General features: G+C 29.8%; 2 protein-coding genes across 2 annotated transcripts; one reads left to right on the top strand and one right to left on the bottom strand.

The window, feature by feature from the left end:
* Positions 1 to 1,449: 1,449 nt before the first annotated feature.
* LOC109337803 (protein TIFY 10a-like) lies at positions 1,450 to 4,456 on the bottom strand. The gene is made up of 5 exons (XM_019574854.1): positions 4,107 to 4,456; positions 3,735 to 3,858; positions 2,316 to 2,566; positions 1,936 to 1,993; positions 1,450 to 1,849 (listed from the first exon to the last, which is right to left on the bottom strand). The coding sequence occupies exons 1-5, from the start codon at positions 4,258 to 4,260 to the stop codon at positions 1,732 to 1,734; spliced, it is 705 nt and encodes a 234-aa protein (XP_019430399.1). The 5' UTR covers positions 4,261 to 4,456; the 3' UTR covers positions 1,450 to 1,731.
* A 9,511-nt stretch (positions 4,457 to 13,967) lies between these two features.
* On the top strand, positions 13,968 to 17,043 carry LOC109337801 (pollen receptor-like kinase 3). Its single transcript, XM_019574850.1, has 2 exons — positions 13,968 to 15,574; positions 16,189 to 17,043. The coding sequence occupies exons 1-2, from the start codon at positions 14,185 to 14,187 to the stop codon at positions 16,926 to 16,928; spliced, it is 2,130 nt and encodes a 709-aa protein (XP_019430395.1). The 5' UTR covers positions 13,968 to 14,184; the 3' UTR covers positions 16,929 to 17,043.
* The last annotated feature ends 6,618 nt before the right edge of the window (positions 17,044 to 23,661 follow it).

Here is a 23,661-nt window from a genome sequence, read left to right as displayed (position 1 = left end):
TCATATACATTAACATATGTTTATAAAATCTTTTATAATGTTGACATATAATCTACTGACAAATTTTTTACATTAATTAATACTCAATTATTATTGACTCTCAAACAAAAGTAAAATAAATCAATGATGAATAATTTATTATGAGTGTAAATTTTTTACACCGACAATGTAAGTATTTTTTACATTGTTAATAAATTTTCATCATTAGTATGTTAACTATCATTGACTTTCAAACAAAAATATACGAATCAATAGTAGATAATGTTTAGACAGTGTAAAAACTTTACATTATCGGTGCATTGATTTTAAACTCATATGGATGTCTTAAATCATAATATAACACTCTAAGAGACTCATTTATTTGAGTAAGACTCCCCTCAAGTAATGGAATAAAAAAGACAAGTGACTTTTTCCTTTACATTTTAAGAATAAAAATATAATATCATTTTAAATAAACAAGATATGAACATCAATATATATCATTTGTTCTTTACTTTTATATAACATTTGATGGAGAGGAGTCTCACTCCATTTATTTGCATTAACACATTGGCAGGAAGGAACATGGTTCAGGGTTAGGGTTAGTGCTTATCCTGTTTGTCATACGACGAGTGGGACAAAACAATAATTAATGTGGGCCAAGTCGGTAGGTGCTCATTTTTCTCTCATGTATCACGTTGCGAGAATCTCAACATAATTTCTATCTTTGATATGATGTCAACACGCTCATATATGATCACATTTTTCAAAATTATAATAATTGACTCATTGCTACATTTTGTCTTCTATCAAGTAGCCTCTTAGTATTATTGTCTGGATGACATTTTCTGTCTTAAATAATATATCATTGTAATTTGTTAGAAAAATATTTAATTATTAAAATTTTAATTTAAATATATTTTCCAACCATTTATAAATAGTGATATATAAAGTAACACGTTGTATGAAACAATAAATGTAATCCATCAGTAAATTACATTCATATTTTGAGTTTAAACTTAATCGTTCCTCAGGTTTAGAATATAACATTCATCTTCTCAATTTTTTTAGAATATAACATTCATCTTCTTTAAATAGAGTTGAAATCTATTAATTCGGCCTAGGTTCTCATCCCTAATTTTTCTATTCCAGTTGTGCAAATAGAGCCAAAATTCTCTCATCGTGAAATTCATTTAAATTCGTAGTTACTTTCCAAATGCAATATTAAGGAGCAATATCTAATATCACTATTATCACTTCTTGGCTTGAAACAATATAGGATATTAAATGTATATTAGTACTTTAATTAAATAGGATAAGTAATCAGTGACCGATCTAATTGTTTGGGTAATTGTGACAAAACTATGTACCATAGGAATATTTAAGTAATGAGGACAATATTTCCATCTTTGCAAATAAAAAAATCCATTCGTACAATACTACCCCAAAATGAAATACAATAATAATGAGTGAAGCAAATAAATCATGAGCACATGAAAAAAATTGCATTCACTAAAAATCATAAAATGAAGCACACAAATACTTGCAATTAATTATCCTCAGAACAATAAAACTAACTTTCCTATGGTTTGGTCCACAGAGGGACCTCATTGAGAAATAATAACTACAACTATATATTATAAATATGTATGAAGGCCCTTAATAATCTCCAAATTAAAGGCCTACAAATTAGGAGGAACTTTCTTCTGGGCAAAGCTTGTATATAACTTAAATTCTTGATAAGCTAAACCTCTACAAATTAAGGTCTAACTGTTTGGAACATTGATCTTCAGCTTCACACCCTGAACTATTTCCCTCATGCCTAGTGGGATTGGGGTTGTTAATTTGGTAAGGCCCTTTAGAAATGACCCTGCATTAATTAAAGATTTAACTAAGAAAATACCACATAAAAAATGAATAAATAAATAAAATAGGAAAAATGAACCTGCTTCTTACCTTTCTTTCCTTTTCTCTAGAAATTTTACAAGTGATGCTCTCCTTGGATACCTCATATCTGTTTTCACAAAAAAATGTAACCTTGAATTTAATGTGTGTATTAAGTATTAATATCTACATGCTTTAGAGTAATGTTTCACATTCAGCTTGGTAAATATTTAAGCAAAAACAGAAAAAATAATAAATATTTAATTTTTTAACTGACAATGGAGGTTTTCATTGGTTCGACATATGGTTTGGGACAACAGATCCGTGTCCGCTTGACAGATCTGTGTCCGCTTGTCTTCTAGAGTTATTAAACAAACTAAAAAAGGGCTTATGAAAATAAACTTGTCTCATAATTCCAATGTTCCAATGGAAAAATGAGAATAATTACATACCTGGACCAACAACTTGGTTTCCTGGTCTAGGATTTTCAGAATCAGTGTTTGTCTGAGGCACTTTTGATCCTTTAAATTTTTCAGTAGTAATAGGAACACTATGGGGACTTTCTTTGATGGTGGAATTATCAGAAGCTAACTTGGTAGCTAATTCCATTATTTCTGTGGCTTTCTCTGGTGGAAAAGCATCAAATACTAACATTTTTCCAGCATATAATATTGTCAATTGTGGAGTTTCAGGCCCTGGTGTCCTATTGTGACATAAAACAAATGAAAAGTTTTTCAAGAATAAGAACATGATATAAGACAAGTTCATGATCAATGGGTTGAAATAAGGGAATGCTATAGTACCATTTACTTTTTTTAAAGTACAGTATTATTGACTGTTGTTTACTACTTTTTACTAATAATTGTAAATTATAACTCATCTAGATACCATATTTATCTTAGTACCATAGCAATTTCAGTGAAGTAATAGTGATGGAATAGTAAAGCCAATGAATGAGAAAGATCTAGGTACATAATCAATGCAATTTTTCTACTGTACCCTTCAAACCACTTTTGTATTAACACTGTAGCACACTATTGTAATGTGAACTTTTTATTTTATAAATCGTACAGAAATTTCAACGCATGATCTGTTTATACGTAAGAGATGAATTCACTTATTCAAAGAATAAGTTAAAAAAACCTACTACACATTTTAACAATTCATTCTAATAAAATATAATGATTTTAATTAGTGAGTATATCTAAACCATTAGATTTTACTAGAATAAATGACTAAGATATGAAGTAGGTTTTCTAACTTAACCCTTAAGTAACTCGATCCCCTCCATTTATAACTATGTTCTACATATATAGTTGTGATATCATCCTCATATTAGATATGACAATTAGGTGAGAGATTTCTCCATATTAACAACTCCAACCCATTAGATAATCTAAGAATAGATTCTTTTATTTATCACTCCGTTAATTTCATTTTTTATTTGAAGATTATCCATCTAATTTTAGAAATCATATAAAATGCAATATAATTTAACTATAATAATCCATATTGGAAACCACATTAAAAAATGAAAAAAATAAAGTGTGGAAAAGATGAATAAAAAATTGAATATAAACATGGGTTTGTTTGTAAAATATTAAAAATAAATAAAAAATTTAAAACAAACATATGGAATGATGTTAATTACCTTTAAGAATATATATCACTAGTAACTAGCCTATGCCTCTCCTACCCATTAAATATTCTTTACTTTTCAGTGAAAGCATGGGTATACCAGTAATTTCATGGGGTTTAACATACTTAATAATTATTCCACAGAACATAAACCTAGTTCATGCTTTCAATTTTTCTTAATTAATACAGAAAATTAAGGGGGAAAAGTGAGGAAATCAAAATTTGTCACACACCTATCATTAGACTTCTTAATGCAAGGGTTTTCCACAAGCTGGGGAAGGAAATCCAAAGCTGAAGCATTTAGTCTCAAAGCCCCATCTGAATTTTGTAGGTTAGATATCAAATCCTTTGTATTTCCTGAAAATTTCATAACCAAACAGATAACTAATTAATAATCCTACAAACAATTTTCACATGCAATTTCACACACTTCTACATGATTAATTAATAAAATAGCCATTTCAAATTATGTCATAACAATTATCATATCATAAATCATCTCAATAATAGTCTAGCTATTAATTTATGAGCAATATAAATTAAGATAAAAGATGACAAATAAAAAGATAAATCAAAGAAGAAGGAAAAAAAACAAAGATATTTACCTTTAGGCTCATTTTTCCCACCCATAGAAGCACCAGAACTGCGTTTTTCCTTCAAGAAATGACTCAATAGGGTGCAAGTTTGTGAAAAGTTAGACTTTCCCAGTGCCTTGCCGGAGCTCCGGTGATCCACCACCGTATCAGGGTAACTTGTCATTTTTAGGACAACCCCTTTACAGAAAAATCTATGAAACTAGATGATTGTGTATAAAAATGAAATCTTGTGATGATTGGTAACAATTTTTCAGTTCAAAGTTGGAAGTTTGAGAAAGTGAAATGAGAGATTATGGGGAAGCTTGGAATTTTGTAAAGCATGTTCCTTGAACCTGCTTTGGTCTGAATCAAGAGATGTGAGGCCATGTGCTATTTATCTTCCTAGTTAAATAATTCTAAAGAAATGAATAACTTTATATGATAGTATTAAAATATTTATGTTTGAAGCACGTGTTTTTTGTGAGGGAAAAAAAGGCAGGTGAATATGTTCAAACTTTCAAACCTTCACATTAATGTGCTAGTGGGGAGTGCAATAAAAGAAAAGTGAGATATAGATACGGTTGCTTAATGAGTAAATATATGTTTGATAAAGTTTCTTTCGACCCTAATTTTGTATTAGGTTATTTTTTTAACTCAAACTAGAATCTTAGATCGGAAGGTCAATTCACTCCATAAAATGGATCAAAGTAGTTTTTAAATTTGAATTCAACTTTAAATATGATGTATATTTTTTAAATAAAACATTTTAAGTATTACTTATTTTTATGAATATATAACTTGATATATAAAGTATGAATATTTTGTTAATTATTTAAAATGCGTATCATGAAACTTATGAGATCATGTTTATTTCTTACCTGACTCAAGACTTGATGAAATGAAATTAACAACATTTAAGTCTGATCATGATCAAATAAACTGGATGATTAGTGTAAATAATGGGTTCAAAAGTGTAGTTAAAAATTAGAATTTTGTTTGTTTAAGGTATAAATGGAGGAAATAAATTTAAAAAAATAAGTTTAATATTTCTTAAAGTGTTAAATATATTATGTTTAAATATAAAATTACATTTTTAATTTTATTAAACAATATTCTAAGGACTTCATAAAATAATTTGAGTGAACAATACTTCTTGATTTATAAATCTTCACAAATAAAATCTCTATCAATCATGTTTTATATGATTTGTTTTTTAGTTATTGTTTTTGACTTAGTAGATAAATTTAAAGAAATGTAGAAATTATCCTCTAATTATTCTTTTACATAGTGGATAAAATAATAAATATTATATCTTTTTTTGAAAGGTATAAAACTTATGTACTTTAGAAGGAAAAGAAAACATCATACATAACATAAATTAAAAAGGAAGTAATAAGGACCATAAAATAACTCATTCTTTATCTAGAGAAAATGTAGTGATTTTAACTTTTGCCATAGGGAATAATTAGAATTCCTTATTGATATTGAAAGTGAGACATTAGGTGTGTACCATTATTGTTGAGTTTAATATTTTTTATATAACCAAAAGTTTCTCTACCTCATGAATTTTAAATATGTGACTCTATTTCAACAATAATTTGATACTTAAAGATTTAATGAGACTTTATACTATTATACAAACTGTTACACTGTGAGTTTAGAACTTTGAGCAAGTCAAAGAATAACGACATACAACTCAATTGTGTGAATAATAACTGGCATTATCATCCATATTTGTTGCTTAATATGAACACGTAGGGCGAACGTTGAAAATATGGCAACTTCTAGAGCACTGTATCCTCTTCATTCTTATATACTATCTTCATCCTAGCTAGGCTTCATCATTTCACTCACTATGCTTTTTAACAGGGCTCATCCTAACATTTTATAGGTTTGTGTGCTAAAAATATTTTGGTCCCAAAATTATAAAAATAAATAAACTTATGAAATTTATATGTCAAAATTTAGAGTTGGAATAAAAATAAGAATATATTATATATATAAAAATTAATAATGTTGTTTTTACAATAAATTGAAAAAAAAGATTTCAAACAAATTGTAATAACATAAAATATATATACCTTCCTTTCAGGGTTTTAAGTCTTATATATATTTTTTAGATCAACCTCTTAAACAACGTCCTAGCTCCTACATTGCTCACTTCACGTTAGACCTTATTTCAATACATCAATCTTGCATTAATAAAACAATGATTATGCTAGTACTAAATAACTATTTTCACTAATTATTTAATCAAACATTTCACTAATTATGCTAGTACTAAATAGCCCTTTTGTCATGGCTTTTGTAATTTAAATTTATGTATGTCCAGGTGACTTTTTTGTATCATGTGATATATTGATCTGCTTGAATATATATAGTCATCTACTTGGACTGGAATTATTCTTATGGTTAACATTACTACTTTATATAATACTACTGTCACTATCTTGTATATTTTCTAAAATTTCAAAATACAAAAATAAAAATCGGTTAAAAAATATCAAACGGGAAATGAAAAACATTTCTTTAAACCAAGTCACATTAAAAGGTTTGAAAGTAGGTCAATTTCCACCAAACATCTTCGTGAATTTTCCAATTGGCTTTTTGTCAAACACGTTTAGTTTCTGGCCAAAATATTCTTCAGCCTTTGCTTGAAAGCAAGGGAAAATAAACGAAAGTGACTCTATCTTAATTATTTTAAATGGAAATTGATGAAAACTGAAAAACACAAACATGACAATGACTCCGAGGACCACCATTTAATATTTATGTGTGCAATTTTTTATATGGTTGCTATATTCCGAATCATTCCTATTTACTATTATAATCTTAGAGTCAAAGATGATTTACACGATAGAGTAATAACATTACTTTTTATACTATCTTTTGAATATATATTTTGATATTTTGGGTTAATACTATTGTATATTGAGCTAGTAATTAATTTAAATTCATGTATCTTTTACATAATAAACAATCATTATAAATTCAGTCTCCATGACCAAAACATATGTAAAATATATTAGTTAGTTAGGAGTTAGTAGAGTTACGCCGCTTGTATTTTCTATATATAATAGGTTGATAAATTTCTTCGTAATCAATTCATCCAGTCAATGAAATACACATTTCTTTCATGTTCTTTGATTTCTAATATGATATTAGAGTAATGTATTTATTCCTCATGCATTTTCCTTCTCCTTATTTTCTTCTTCTCAAATGTTCTTAATGGTAGAGGTCAGAGGATGTGTTTTTGGGGAAAGTAGTGATATCAATGTTGACTTTTATAGTATAGCAGATTCTGACTTCTTCACATTGTCTGGTTTAACATGAGGCAAATTGTGAAAGACATTGCAACCTATTCTTCTATTTTGGTGAAATACAGTTTGATTGGGCTGTAGTCGATGGATAATCTTCTTGATGTTGCTTAAGATTTGCCTATGAGCGTCTATGAAGGTAACTCAAAATGTTCTTTGACGCTTAAGTCAATATTTGAGAGATGTATGAGAATGAAGAGAATATAGAATGTTAGAGTGTGTAAAAGAGAGTTAAGATCAAGAGTGTAACTTCCTGACGGGGGGAGTCCCATATTTATAATAGAGAGATGCATAAAATATTCTCTAATAGATGTTGTTGGTCTGTCCAACCATATGAATTGGTTGGGCTTGTTCCAAACAAGCAAAGGTTGCTGGCTCTAGCAGGTTCGTACTCTACTGATAGTTGACTTATAGCATGTGATAGGCTATATAACTATATTCTAGGTCTGTAATTGTCGTTTGAGATAAAGTGAGTGTAGTGTGTAGGTGAAATACATCTTGTGACATAGGTTTGTGTTGTTCAGATGACATGGTAGTCATGTACAGGCTGCATGGCAGACAAATGACATAAGTGGTCCATTTACTGTTGTATGGATCTTGTTCGGTCAACAACATACCTTTTAGAATTGTTCGGTCAAGATTTGAGGATGCCTAGAATGGACTCACCCTATTCGACCTTAGGTTAACAGTTGTCGCTCTTGTCCAGCCATGACATGTCTTTTTGACCAAGACGAAACACAACCATTTATTATTGTAAAATGGTATAAGTCATCTTGTTTAAAAGATGAAGATGATGAACAATAGAAAGAAAAAATGATGAAGAAATGAGAAAGAGAAGCAATGTCTCTGCATTGATTCGAACTCAAGATTACTATACCAATGTTGGTGAAAAATTATTCTCTTATCTTGATTCCTTATCAATGGAATCAACAGTGAATTTATAAGAGGGTGAAGGACCCCTAAACTAACTTAACAGAAAAAACAGAAAAGAGATAAAAAAAATGAAAGAAAATAGAATAAAAATAATAATAGATAAAGAAAAATACAAAAAAGGAAAGATGATAGAGTCATTCTGTTTGGGCTTCATTTGAGTCTTTGGTGATGGACTTCTCTTTCAACAAGTATGACAACCATTGTCTCCTTCAATAAGTTTATTTCTCTCCTCCTTCTTTATCATTCTCTTTAATAATCTTTATATTCTCTATCTCTCAAATTTTCTTGATATTCTTGAGCAAAAATTGCTCATATTTCATCATATTTTCTCTTATTATTATTTAGCAAAAATTGCTCATATTTCACCATATTCTTCTTTTGTTATTCTTGAGTAAAAGTTGCTCATATTTTATCATATTCTTCTATTGTTAATCTTGAGCAAAAATTGCTAATAATTTATCATATTTTCTCCTTGATATTCTTGAACAAATATTGTTCATATTTCATCATATTCAATATTTCTCTTATTATTTGGCCAAGAAACGAAGATGATATTCTTGATGAGCAATAATATTATTTGATCTTCTTTGATTTTTTCTATTGTGTTGGTGGTTAATGAACAACATCATTACTTTCAAATTTTATTTTAAGAATTATTCCATTTCTTCTATTACTCTCCTAGTACAACTTGCTAGTTTGGTGTGGTATATTTTAAAGAATTCTTTCATCTCTTGAATTTTCTTCTATTCAAAAGTCTTCTTTGGCTTCATTCTCTAATATATTTCTTCCTAGTTTTTGAGCATGGATCTTGTTGCTCATGATAATATTTGGCAAGAGTTCCTCGGAACATCATCCATTCTTCAAGATGTCTCGCATTAATTAATGGAGTTCTTCTAATAGTATATAGCTCAACTTGAGTAACAATAAATTTGGTCATGTATTTCCTTCAACGACCAATAATTAATATTATGCATAACTTAAAGTTGGAGAACTTCTAACAAAAGGTTTTGGAACATTCTCCATTCAATCACCTTTTGTCCAAGTCGGAAGTTGTCAACATTCACTCTCTATCTTGAGAGGGTGTTAATATATATATATATATATATATATTATTAATATTGTATTGAGCTAGGAATTAGTTTAAAATTATTTAACTTTGGTATAACAAATAATCATTATAAATTCAATTTCTATAATTGAAACATGTATAAAATAGATTAGTTAATTAATCAAAAGTTAGATAGAGTTAACTCTATTATATTTTTTTATATAACAAGTTAGTTAATTTTCTTTTTAATCAATTAAATACACATTCATTTCTTGCTCTTTAATTTATGACAAGTCTATAAATATTAAAATATTAACCTCTACATGTCTTGAATTGAATTATTGAGTGCATATACACATGTCCATTATTTATTTTCACGTGTCCCGTGATACCCAACTACCAACCAAATGATTTAAATGGTTTCTTCATTCCTAACATATAAACTTTAATTTTACCCCACCATTTATATATTTGTTACTATTAGTTAGATCTACGAGCCCCTATTTAACTTCTAACATGCTTCTCTTTTGGTTACACCGAATCTTGTATGAAAATCTAGGGCTCTAAGCATACTAGGTTAGGTTTTTATGTGAATGTGTTTGTCTCGTTTAAAACAAACAATACTTAAAGCAACAAAAAGGTATTTAAGATTTTTCACTAGTTGGGACAAAAGGAGCAAGCTTATCTTCGATAAATGATATAACGATTGTATATAAATTTTTCTTTGGGCTAAATATTACACTTATATATTCGGCTTATTCTTTCTCTCAAAACCCCTCTTCCTTCTTTTCAAACCATCACTGAGACATAGTTTAGCAAAAGAAACAGAAACCCCCACTGAAACCACTCAAGCTCGTTCTGTGACCTTGGCTTCTAACTCTGCGAACTCGTCACCATTAACCAAGAATAATAGCTTAGTCCTATTCTATTAGTTTAACGAAACTAATAAAATATAAAATAAGTTTAGAGTTTAGACTCTTTGAGCCAACTAAATGGCAACAGGATTAGCAGAAATTGTAACCAAATTAAATGATCATTTCATTTGGTTACGATTTCTGCTAATGGTGATTCTTGGTGCATCAGAAATGGGAATAAATTGAATAAGTGGTACAAATGTCTTGTATACATTCACTGTCAATTAAAAATTGATGAATAATGTTGTATACTAGTATTTGCAAAGAGAAGGCCCCTACAACAATTGTATGACAATGAACGCTACAATGTTAAACCCTAAAATGCGAGTACTTGGATTTATACTTATTAGGGAAAGTACACTTTTTATATCGTATTGAAGAACAAAGTTACCACATTTTATATATTTTACACATTTTACACATGTGTTTTATTAGTTTGTTAATTAATTTGTTTAAGTAAGTTTGTTACATATTCATGTACTATAAATAAAGTCTTAGACCTTGATCAAATAATGAGAAATTTTTACAATAATATTCATTTTATGCTTCCGTATTATTTTCACAATATGGTATCAGAGCCTTCATCTTGAAGACTTTAGTTACCGCTGCGCATTCTCTAAAATATTATTATCTTTCTCTTCCATGATCCAACAAATGTTCTGGATGAGAATGAGAAGGAGGACAACAACTTGCACTTCCAAGAAGAAGAAAAGTTTGATTGCAATGTCGCGAGGAAGATGCAAAGATAGAGAATTGTGGTGATTTGAAGAATTTATCTAATGAGACCAAGTTGGTATCAAACGCAAGTTCATTCCCATTAGATGATTACTATGACTACATCATTGTTGGTGGTGGAACTGCAGCGTGCCCATTAGCATCTACACTTTCTTACTCATTCCGTGTCCTCCTTCTAGAACGTGGTGGCATTCCTTATGGTAATTCCAATGTTATGAACCAAGAAGGATTCTTGACTACTCTCTTGAACTCACCAAACAATACAGAAGAAGATGAAAACAAAAAGAAGAAGCGCAAACATCACCAAGATCAACAACAACAATAAGATCAACATCAACAACAAGATCTACAAGATCAACAACAACAAGATCAACAACAAGATCAACAACAACAACAAGATCAACAATAACAACAAGATTAACAATAACATCAAGATCAACAACAACATCAAGATCAACAACAACAAGACCAAGTGATTAAAAAAATCCAATTACATTAGGATCGAGATTTCAATCCATTATATTGTCACAATATCAAATTGAATTATCAAGCTGAAGTCATTGTCGTTTACCCCTTAGCTTGAGGGGGGCTATTGAAGAACAAAACTACCACATTTTACATATTTTACACATTTTACATATTTTACACATGTGTTTTATTAGTTTGTTTAGGTAAGTTTGTTACCTATTCATGTACTATAAATAAGGTCTTATGCCTTGACCAAATAATGAAATTTTTTTACAATATTCATTTTATACATCCACATTATTTTGCAATATATGGTTAGATTTATATAGTTGGCAAAAGCTAAGGCTCATATTTATCTGTGGTCATTATATTCTTACATGTTATTTTATATGATATGTAAATTTATATTTCCCATGCTTTAAAGCTCTAAGATATGATATGATTGGTCTTTATCGTGCAAATGACTTATATTCCAATGAGATGAAGCCAGGTTGTGTAGAGACACACTGTTGTGTTTCTAATGCACTAATAGTGGCTAACTTATGGAGGCTAGCAAATTCATACAATGGGGCATCCATGACGGCCTACTAGGGGCGTGATGTGACATTCGATCATGTGGATGACACACCTAGTGATAAAAGACCAAGTCATGTATGGACCCATGAACATATATACTCATTTTTCTGCATAAAACAACAATATAAATTATGAGTTTGGGTGTAAGAATATATGTTATGTAAATCCTAATGATGTATATTAGATTTACTGTGATTGGGGAGTCTCTAATCACTAAGAAGTCCCATTATTATTGAGCATGGTAAAGTGAAGAGTCACTAATAAGACATCAATCTTGAATCAAAATCTTAAACAATTAGTCTTTTTTAATTAAAAACTTTTTCTTTCATTATAGGACTTCACACTTAAATATTCTCATTTTAAATAGGAATTTGATTTCTTTGGGGACATTCCAAGTTGAAATATTTAGTTGTATAATTGATATGGGTAGTGATGATCTTTCAGTATAGAAAAGTGATTTGAATGTGATGAAGAGCAAGCAGATTGCAAGGAACTCTAAAAGTTGTTAGGTATTAGAATTATAGGTGAAATTGTGGAATGACTAGATTATGGCACATGCATTTGAATCATCCAATGTGTGAAGTACGATATGTTAGATATTTCCTTTTGAGAGAGTTTTGGTATGATGGTTTTCCTCAACCAAATCCTTAATTCCTCTTGGACCTTCGTTTTCTCTCTGATGGGGAGAAGTAAAAACTGTTTGTGATTTGATGTATCGGAGACCATAATCATTCCTTATGTGTTAACTTATAGGGTTCCCATTATCCCCATAGGTCAACCGTTTGGGTATCTACTCAAGCTCATATTCGTTATCAGTTTCAGAAGTCTTATAGATTATCATTAATTAGATCACTTGTTTTGTAACCCAATATAAATAGTCAATATAATTGTATTAAATATATGATGTCCACTTTAATTAAAAATTATGAATTTCTAATCTAACAAAACTATACAAAAGAGGATTATTGAAGGAAGTTAGCAAATACAAGCTAAATTTGTGCAAATATTACGTGCATAGAAACAAATTCAAGTTAGTTTAGTGGCTGGAAAACACAAAACTCATGACATTTTAAAGTATGTCTACACTGGTGTATATGTACTTACTCATTGACCATTTCTATGAGGTTCTCAGTAATTTGTGATATTCATTAATGAATTTTTTTGCAAGGTTTGGGTGAATTATAAGTAGAAAGTTAAGGAACCATATGTTAGTCAAGTCAAGATCATGATGATTCTTAGTTAGAGAATTAATGTGTAGAGTAGTATCTACTTGCTAGAGATAGAAATCAACACTCTATAAAACCTCCACATAGACATGTCTTTGAAGTTTGCTCTCCATATCACTCCAAGGGAACCTGTATAGTTGAAGAAGCTATTAACAGCCCCTGATGCTTTACCATGGTCCAGTTGAGACCCATAATTCTATGTAATCTGACTGAACAAAAATACAAAGTTATGCTAAGAAAATATTCAAGTGTTAAAACAGAGGCTTTTAGCCATTGGGAACTTTTTGTTTTAGATCACCCATTCTAAAGTTTAAAATTTTATAGTGCCCATTACAGAATCTATGATTATGATTAACAGGTGATGAACATTTTATATCAGGCTCTTGTTCGTGATCAATAGTTTGTCTATTGAACTCTTCTATGATATCAGCTTCGTAAACTCATTTCATCTGAATGATTCATAGGTACCTTAGTTCATCTATCATACATGATTTATTATGTAGGAGTTTGGTACTCTTAACTCTAATAATAGTTATATACTAGTAACTCTAAAAATACCTCTTATTTTTAACATAGTACTTTCAAACACATATGTATAAATTGCTACTTCCATAGTCTAATTATCACCAATGTACCCAAAAAAAAAGGTATAATTATCACCAAACAATTATAACGGTTTTTAACTACTAATGGCTTGTTCAACAGAAATTCCAATTCTCTCTCTCTCTCTTTCATTGTGAGGCTCTCTTGCACTCTCACAAAAGAAGCCTCAAACCATGCATGCATGCAATAGGAAAAACGAAAAAGTAGCAACCAGAAAAAAAAACCAAAATTTACTCACATTTCATTGTAGGCAATAGGTCCTAAAGCACCCAATACCCAGCAAAGCAAATGGCCTTAGCTGGGGTAATAAGCCTCCAACCAAATCTCCTCTTCAACATCATCATTATCATGTTCTTTAACATTTTTCAAATGACATATTCTATGTCAGAAGATGAAGCTTTGCTGAGTCTCAAAAAATCATTTTCCAATGCTCAAGCTCTTGACACTTGGGTGGCTGGGACTTCACCTTGCACTGAAGATGATCAATGGGTAGGTGTTGCATGCAGCAATGGCCAAGTCACCAGGATTCGCCTCGGAGATATGGGGTTACAAGGGAAAATTGATGCTGATGCATTGCATCAACTTAAGGCTCTAAGAACTATAAGCTTTGTGAAAAATTCTTTTAATGGTTCTATACCAGAACTTAGTAAAATTGGTTTCTTGAAAGCAATTTATTTGTCAGAGAATAAGTTCTCAGGAGAAATTCCTAAACATTACTTTCATGAAATGAGGTCTTTGAAGAAATTGTGGCTAGATGGTAATGAATTCACAGGCCAAATTCCTCCATCATTGTCTAAAATGCCTCAACTTATGGAGTTACATTTGGAGAATAATAAATTTAATGGAACTATTCCAGATCTTGATAGCCCTGCATTGGTGGATTTCAATGTGTCAAACAACAAATTGGAAGGTAGAGTTCCAACTACAGTATTGAGATTCAATGAGAGTTCCTTTGATGGGAATTCTGGTCTTTGTGGTGAGAAGTTTGGGATAAAATGTGATGAAAATAGAAAAATGGAGGCACCAAGTCCGATTTCGGCAGAGATGAATGGAGACACAATCATCATTCATAATGGTAATGCACCTCAAACAGATGAGGGTAAGATTAATGCAGCTGCAATTGCTGGCATTATATCATCATGTATAGTGGTTATTTTGCTTTTTATTATTTTGGTTTCGAGATCAAGGAGAAAGAAGGGTAAGGAGGATTTTGATGCGATAATTGTTAAACAGAATAATGAAGAGGCAGTTGAAGTTCAAATAACTGCACCAATGAAACGAGAAGTTTCCGCTGAACCAATAAGAAAATCAACATCTAACAAAAAAGGAGGATCAGGACATCATAATGTTAAAGGGGTCGGAGAACTTGTGATGATAAATGAGGAGAAGGGTATCTTTGGTTTACCAGATTTGATGAAAGCAGCTGCAGAAATGTTAGGAAATGGAGCATTTGGATCTTCTTACAAAGCTGTGATGGCTAATGGAGTTGCAGTGGTGGTGAAAAGGACTAGAGATATGAATGCATTGGAAAAAGATGGTTTTGATGCTGAGATGAAGAAGATTGCAAATCTTAAACATTGGAACATTTTGACCCCTTTAGCTTATCATTACAGAAAGGATGAGAAACTAGTGATCTCTGAGTATGTTCCTAGAGGCAGTTTACAGTTTTTGCTGCATGGTAAGTAAGACTTAATCTTCCTAGCTTTTTCAATTCCAACTTTTCATAGAATTTTATCAACTGGAAACAGAAAAGAAATAATTTAATTTTCCTGAAGGTTAATGTTACACAGTAAAATAAAAACTGAGCAGAATTAAGATCATGTCATAGTGGTAGAGACTAGTCACTAATCAGTAATTTATCTATAGGGTAGTGAATACTAACGGTAATGCCAACTTATGCTGCTAATAGTTCTAGCATAAAAAAGAGAGAATAAGTATATAAAAGTTATACTTAAGCTTACAAAGAGATATTATTATAATACACAAGTTTTCTTGTTAGTCCAGTATAAATCCTATGTAACAATTAATAGAAGTACTAGAACAATAAAGAATTGAACATGAGTTATGTTCAATGTTTTATGTATATTCAAAATATAACACAACAGAACATCACAAAAAGATTAAAAGTGTGACATTTTGGTCTCAAGAAAAGAGTGAAACTAAAAGAGAACATAACAAGACACTATGCTATTATGTTTTCTCCATGGGACAAATGCTAGAATAGATTTAACTGTAATGTTAACAAAGAAAAAGAACTCATTTAGTCAGCATTCTATGTTATACTTCTTGCAGGTGATAGGGGATCATCACATTCTGAACTGGATTGGCCTTCGCGTTTAAAGATTGTAAAAGGAATAGCCGAAGGGATGCGGTATCTTCACACGGAACTCGCTTCTTCTGATCTACCACATGGAAATCTCAAGTCCAGCAACATTCTCCTTGGACCAAATTATGAACCACTTCTAGTAGATTATGGTTTCAGCCACATGATCAACCCTGCAAGTGCAGCACAAGAACTATTTGCATATAAGGCTCCTGAAGCAGCATCACAAGGCCAAGTCTCACATAGTTGTGATGTTTATTGTCTTGGTGTTGTTATACTTGAAATACTCACTGGCAAATTTCCTTCTCAATATCTCAGCAATGGAAAAGGTGGAACTGATATAGTGCAATGGGTTGCATCAGCAATATCTGAAGGAAGGGAATTAGAACTTCTTGATCCTCAGATTGCAACATCAAGGAATAACTCACAAGGTGAAATGAAAAAACTGCTACATATTGGTGCTGCATGCACTGAAAACAACCCTCACCAACGCTTAGATATGGCAGAAGCTGTTAGAAGAATAGAGGAGATAAACAATGAAGGTGGCAAAGGGTCAAGAACAATAGAGGTTTTACCATCTCTAAGAGATGGCTATGCAGATTCTCATCATGTATTAGGAGCACAAGAACATGGTAATGATCAATCTAGTAGGAGAGAAGGATCAAATAGCTTTGGGAGCAAAGATAACTTTGATTTTGGTATCTCATGATTTTTTTATAGCCAAATGTTAGTATGTTAATATTTGTTGTGAGTGAGACTCGAACCCTCAACCCTCTTCACTCTATTCGTTAAACCCTTCAGCCGAACCATCTGACCACCTTATAAATCCCTTTGCTACCTCCTAGTTAATTAGCAGCTATAGGTAACAACAATTCTTGAGTTGACACAGATTTTATGTCTTAGTGGAAAAAGGGTGTGTCATGTGTATGTGTACCATAAAAGAGTAGAAAATATGGAACACCTTTGTTTAAAGTGTTAGAAGGTAATCAGAGGAAGCCAATTATATAGACTTCGTGCATGGAATTTGACACATACCTTTACTTTGAAGTTTGAACTTAGATCAGGGATGTATAAATTTTATGACAGATTACTTATATCTAAACTATAGGATAGCTTTGTAGATGTTTGAGAACTTTTTTTATTTTATTTGGTGTAACTTCTTTTTTCTGTATAAACATGTATTCTGTAAATTAGTAGATGAGGAAAAGTGTGAGGATCACATATCTTATTCTTATTTGATTTTGTGTCCTCACTTGATTAGAAAATTCTATTTAATTAAAAATAAAATTTATAAAATAAAAATTAATATTTTTATATTATTTTATAAAGTTTGATTGATTAGGAATAAGTAATAATTTTTTTTTTGGAATAGAGAATTCATGTTCTACTAAAAGACTAATAGTTGTGTCTATGAATTGTTAATGATTTTCTATTTTTGATGTTCCACTCTTTAGTGAGTGGATGGCTTGGGGCTAGACAGCCCTATGAAAAAGTGGGTTGGTTTTATAACTATTAATAGAGTGGGGCTTTTTATGCCCTCTTTCAAATAAACACACCCCACTTTTTTTAATATTCTAAGTATACTATTTTTAAATTTTAACTTGTATAAGTGAGTCATGAGAATTAGAAAATTACACACGTGTATTTCACTATTCACTAATGCCTCTTCTATCAAAATCGTTGGTCAGAAACATCTTTAACCATTGGTCATTAAGGCATATTCTCAAAATTTATTTATATATATATGTAGCAATTTGCAGATGTTAAGTCTTCTCTAAATAAAACTTAACTTCTATAATTGGGTCATGAAAATGCAAAAAGTACACCCTGATGGCTCTTTTGCAGTATAGAAGTTTTTTTGTAAATAAAATTTAATTTCTGAAATTACTTCACAACACATAAAAAAAAGTACGTACTTGTATTCCTGTTGCATCAAAAATACTTTTTGTTGTTGTTGCATTATTCACTTCTGCACCAATTAGGCTTAACTGTTCCAAACAGCACAATAAGGCTTCCATTTCTAACTTCTTTCATATAACAATTCATGAATGATCAAAATCCAATTACCTAAATGGCTCTTTATAAATCATTAATTTACAAACAACTTAATTAAAGGACCGTTTTCTTTCTTTTAGGTAAGTTATAAGAGCACAGAGTTTTTTCATTGGTGAATAAATAAGGACAAAATCTTGTATAATAATGTTGCTTAAGTCAACCATATGCTGTTTTTCACAGCATACTACAGCTGGACATTCATTGAAATGCATAATATATAGTATTATGTTAATTAATTGAAAGCCTCAAACTCGTAGGCCTATGCATGTCCTGGCATACATGATACAACAATAACACACACCTATCCCTTCTGCAAAAATAAATATATTTCATCACACATCGGTATATCATAAGTCAAAGATTAAAAGTTCGATTCCAATGATACTAACATTCAAATGTCTATACTATTATACATTTAAAGTGTTACATGATATTACTTTTCTGCATGCCTTTATGCACAGTAGGACCAAATTCCCATAACCCTTATTCCTTTTTCCAAATTCAATTACTTCTTTGAGAACTAGAACATATATGTCACAATGAAATTCATATTTGTGCGACTATTAGCTATTTTTGTTGTTTATCATATTGATCCTATTTTTAGTTAGTTTTATTAATTTTAATCTTTTAGGTTTAATTTAATTACTTTTGTTTATATTTCACAAGAGAGACAGATAATAAAGTCAAGTATAAATGAGTATTTAAAACATTTTTACCCTTTTTAACCAAGTATCTTCATAGAGACTAATGTGATATTAATCCTTTTAACATTTTTGGCATTGGAAACCCTCCAACATTTATCTTCTCTAAGGTTTTTTTTTGTTGTTGCCCCCTAATGCTATTTTAGGTGTTTAATTTGGAGGAAGATGAAATAAAATGTAACATAATTGAATAAATTGGGGAGGAGTATGAAGTTATTTTTGATGGAATAAGAATCTTAAATCTTATCACGTACAGATGAAAACGTGTAATACTACTTAAAAAAAATATTTATTATTTTTATAGTTTTGATTCATTGTTATTAGTATGAAACAAAATTTGTGACATGGTTTAGAACAATATGTTTGTTATATTTGAGGTTTTCCTATTTACCTCTCCATAGAAATGTATACTTTCCACTCCATTGTAATCTTTGTTAAAAGAAACCCCTTCTATTTCATTTTATCTCTCAATTATATCACATATAAGTCTTGCAATATTCATACAAGAACAATATTTGGGTGATTTTATGTTGCCAACAACTTTGCTAACCCTCATCCAACGTTGATAACCATGACAAAAGAACAAGAGTGCTGTCATAGATTCAACCATATTTGACCTATTATTTCAGGTTACTCATGCCCTGCACTGTTTTTTCTTCTCTATCTCTTCTTAACTGTTTCTTGCAGCAAAAAATGTAAATGTAGATGTAGTGAGGCAAAAGAGGATCAACACCAATAACAAGGTTTCTTACCCTCATCTCCCTGGTGAACAAGGATCTTCTTCATTAATGGAGAGGTTAAGTGATTGCTTTTACATATATTTTCAATGACAAAAATGTGATTTCATGGTAAATAAAATGATAAAATGTTATCACATGTTACTTTTTGTGTATTATTATGTGGTACGTGTCTCTCCATTACACATATTTTAATGGAGATGATCCTTGCTCCTCCCTCTATCCTCTCCTTCCATTTCTTATCAACACATGAATGGTTCTGAATGTTGAAATATATTTTGGATTAATATTGCAATAGATTAATAATTAGTTTAAACTCATTTATTGTTTGTACTTTCATAATTAAAATATATATAAAATAAATTAGTTAGTTAGGAGTTCGGTAAAGTTAAATCCTTTGTATTTACTATATAATATGTTGGTTAATTTATTTGTAATCATTTCATTCAATTCTTTGAAATTCACATTCTTTTCTTATTCCTTTATTTCTAATACTAAATAACTTCGGTAGATAACTAAATTGTATGTATACATCACATGTGGAAATGGTGTAATTGGAGGCAATGTATGATGATGAAAGAGGTCAAGGTAGTTGAGATTTGGAAATGCGAGAGACAATTGTACATTTATCAAAAAATATTTAATAATATAAAAAACGAATCGACTATTCAATAATTTTAAAATGTGAAATTATATAAAAATTAATTATAAAATATGTATTATATTTTATTAAATATATTTAAATTTTGTACTTTTGATATTAATATTTTTATCTTTTTATAACTAATAAAATTTATTACTTTAATTTTTAATATATAAAACACACTTTGTCTCTAAATCCTAGATTCGTCACAGGTAAAATGGGACATAAACTCACACTTTTTATGATAATTATAATTTTAAACAGATGTTGTCCCATTTTCGAGAACTCTAAAAATCTGAACATTTTAGACATATATATGAGATTGATACAGCCATAATTTTGACTAAGATATGATTTTTTTTTGGAGAATCCTAAAACGTTAACGTATATAGCAATTACATACCAAAATTTGAAACCTTGATAATTTTAAGGTTTTGGTACCATAGTAGGTTTAATAGTTTTAACAGTTAAACCGTCTAGTTTGATTGGTTGATTTCATCCATAATTAATATTTTTATTTATAAATATATAATTATATAAATGTAAAGTTTTATAAAATTAATAATTATGTAATATTTTATCTTTTTTGGATGGGAGTAAAACAAAATATTAGAAAAATATTCTATTTCTTTTGATTTTTAAGTGAATTGTTCAGTTACTTCCCGAGTTAATCCGGTTTAACCGGGTGTAATATGGTTAGACCGGAATTTTCCCGGTTCAAAGCGGTTCAACCCTCATTCGGTTAAGACTACAAACCAGAGTTGTTTTCAAGCCTGGTCAGCAGTCAAAGCAGCTGAGCCATCCATATTAATAAAATATTTACATGCTAATGACTTAATTATATCCTGCTATTTTCAGACGGGCTTACAAGTTGTAAATCAAAATATCTAGAAGTTTTGTCTAAATTTCTCACAAAATTTAATTGTAATATCTTAAAATGATTTGGTTGCATCACCACTCGTGCAAACCTAAATTCTCAACCATTATTTTTCTTTCAGTTAAAACAATAAAATTAAGGAGAGCACTCCTTGCACCCACACTAAAAACATAAAACTACATATTATGTTTGCTCAGTACACATGTAAAGTTTCAAGAAAATCTCTCTTGCTCCCTCTTGTGGCAATGCTATTGATGATTATTTAAATGTGTGAATATTCTTTTTATGTTAAGTGCACATGATGTTCTAGCTAGAGTGAACAGGAATATTTGTTAATTATTTGCTTACTAATTCATTTTTTTTGTGTAACATGGAGGAAGGGACAAAAAAAAATTATACTACTAAAAATATCTCATCATAGGTAAGAAATTAAATCATTTAGGATGTGTGGCTATATCACTTCCAATAAATATTACTTTTAATAGTCAAACCATTTAATTTTTAGTCATCCTAAATATCGAACATGACCTTATATTATTAGATAATGTCTTATTTATTTTTTATCTTATTGCTCAGATGGCTTGCAATATGCTTGCTCGTGTAATACAAATTAAGAAAAATTACAATATCTGCAAGTAAATGTATTCCAGAAACTTCTTTTTCCCTATTAGCATGTGTTACTCAACAAATTAGAACCATATTTTGTTAATCTTTTTTCTTAGGGTAACAAATAAAATTTGACTCATCATCTTTATACTCATCATTAAAAAAAATTGAGAAAATGTAAAGGTGGATTTTATGATAAAGATGAGTCCACTAATGTGCACCTTTATCTTATTAGAGTTTTTCTTTTTCTTCTTTGTTACAAGAAAATTAAGAACGAATGAAAAGGTAATGGAATCCATGACAAAGATGCATAACTTTATGAAAATAAAATGTATCCTAATGATATATGTGTTTTATATATTGTTACTGTATTGTCCATTATTTATATTTAATCATAATTAAAAAATAATATAAATAAATGATAGATATTGTACTGAGCATATATAAATGTTAACACCAATAATATATATAGATATACTCTTACTTTATACAATTTATATGGAAAATTATTGGTTGCAAAGAAAGGTCGATCAATGATATGATACCGACAATCCTGCATGATTAAGACACCATGCCTAACGCTATCAACAATAATGACAGAGTTAATGAAAATGAAATTCGAAATAAGAATAAACCAAATCACAAAACTTGTTAACAATCACTTTCATTGAAAAAAGTAAAGAGAAAAATGTTAACGTGTAATAAATAAAGTATATAAAATGTGTGTGTTTCATGTATAAAATATGTATGGCGTGTAAAATGTACATAAAGTATATGTGATGAGAAAAATAGTGTGTGCATCAATAATATAAATATTTGTTCACACCAACATTATATGATTTATCGTTAGTTAATTAATTAATTATTATTGACTCTTAAAAAAAATAATTTGAAACATTATTGTGTCGGTAGCGTTGATAAGTTATATATCTTGGGTAGCTATAATTTGTTGAATATATATGACTCAGCGGTCCCTTCACTAATGGTAGCAACTAGCAATCCAATTGAGTCCTTATCCATATGTTGATTAGTACCAAGTAGCAAGCTAACCCACATGAAAAATAGTGAGGCAATCAATCGTTAGAATGAAGGGTTTGATGACTAAAGTAATAAAACTTTCTTATTTGATTTCTGTGTTACTACTCTTGATGTTTATTCAATGTCTCACAATAATATTCTCTACAACTTTTGCCTAGGACCACTATTGTGCCCAATAAGTTATCGAGGTTGTAGATTGTATAAATATCATTTTTATTTTTATTAATGAATATGAGATAAAAAGTGGGTAAGACCGAACAAGTAGATTAAACAAAACTAATGTATGGCAAATTAATTAATTTAGCTAGCATATAAGGTAGTCATCATCAACCCATCATATTTGACAAACTATAATACTTTGTTTTGAAAAATATTAGGACAACTTATTATAATGCTTTAAGATTTAAATCAAATATACAAAATTACTTAACACTGTATTTGTTTGCGGTAAAAATGAAGGAAAGAAAAGGGATGGTAGAAAAGAATCCTTTCTTGTTTGGTTGCATTTGAAAAGGTGGAAAGAGATAAAAATTGTGGGTCCCACATCATTTGATTAAGTGTGGAGAAAATTTGAAAAGCATAATATTTATCATTTATTTAGATTAATAATTAAAAATAAATTATAAATGATGTAATTATAATCGGTGTATAGTGTATACATCTTTTTTTTTTTTAATTTAAAATGCTTAGCCACTAACTCTGTGTTTAGTAACATTTATAATCTTAGCTACAATACAAAACACTTTACATCCTAAAAGGAAACATTTACTAAAATTTTGGCTAGT

Source organism: Lupinus angustifolius, unplaced genomic scaffold, assembly GCF_001865875.1.
Source record: "Lupinus angustifolius cultivar Tanjil unplaced genomic scaffold, LupAngTanjil_v1.0 Scaffold_11_9, whole genome shotgun sequence".
NCBI classification, from domain to species: Eukaryota; Viridiplantae; Streptophyta; class Magnoliopsida; order Fabales; family Fabaceae; genus Lupinus; species Lupinus angustifolius.
Note: the sequence above shows the minus strand (reverse complement) of the source record. Positions and strands in the feature narration are given on the sequence as shown.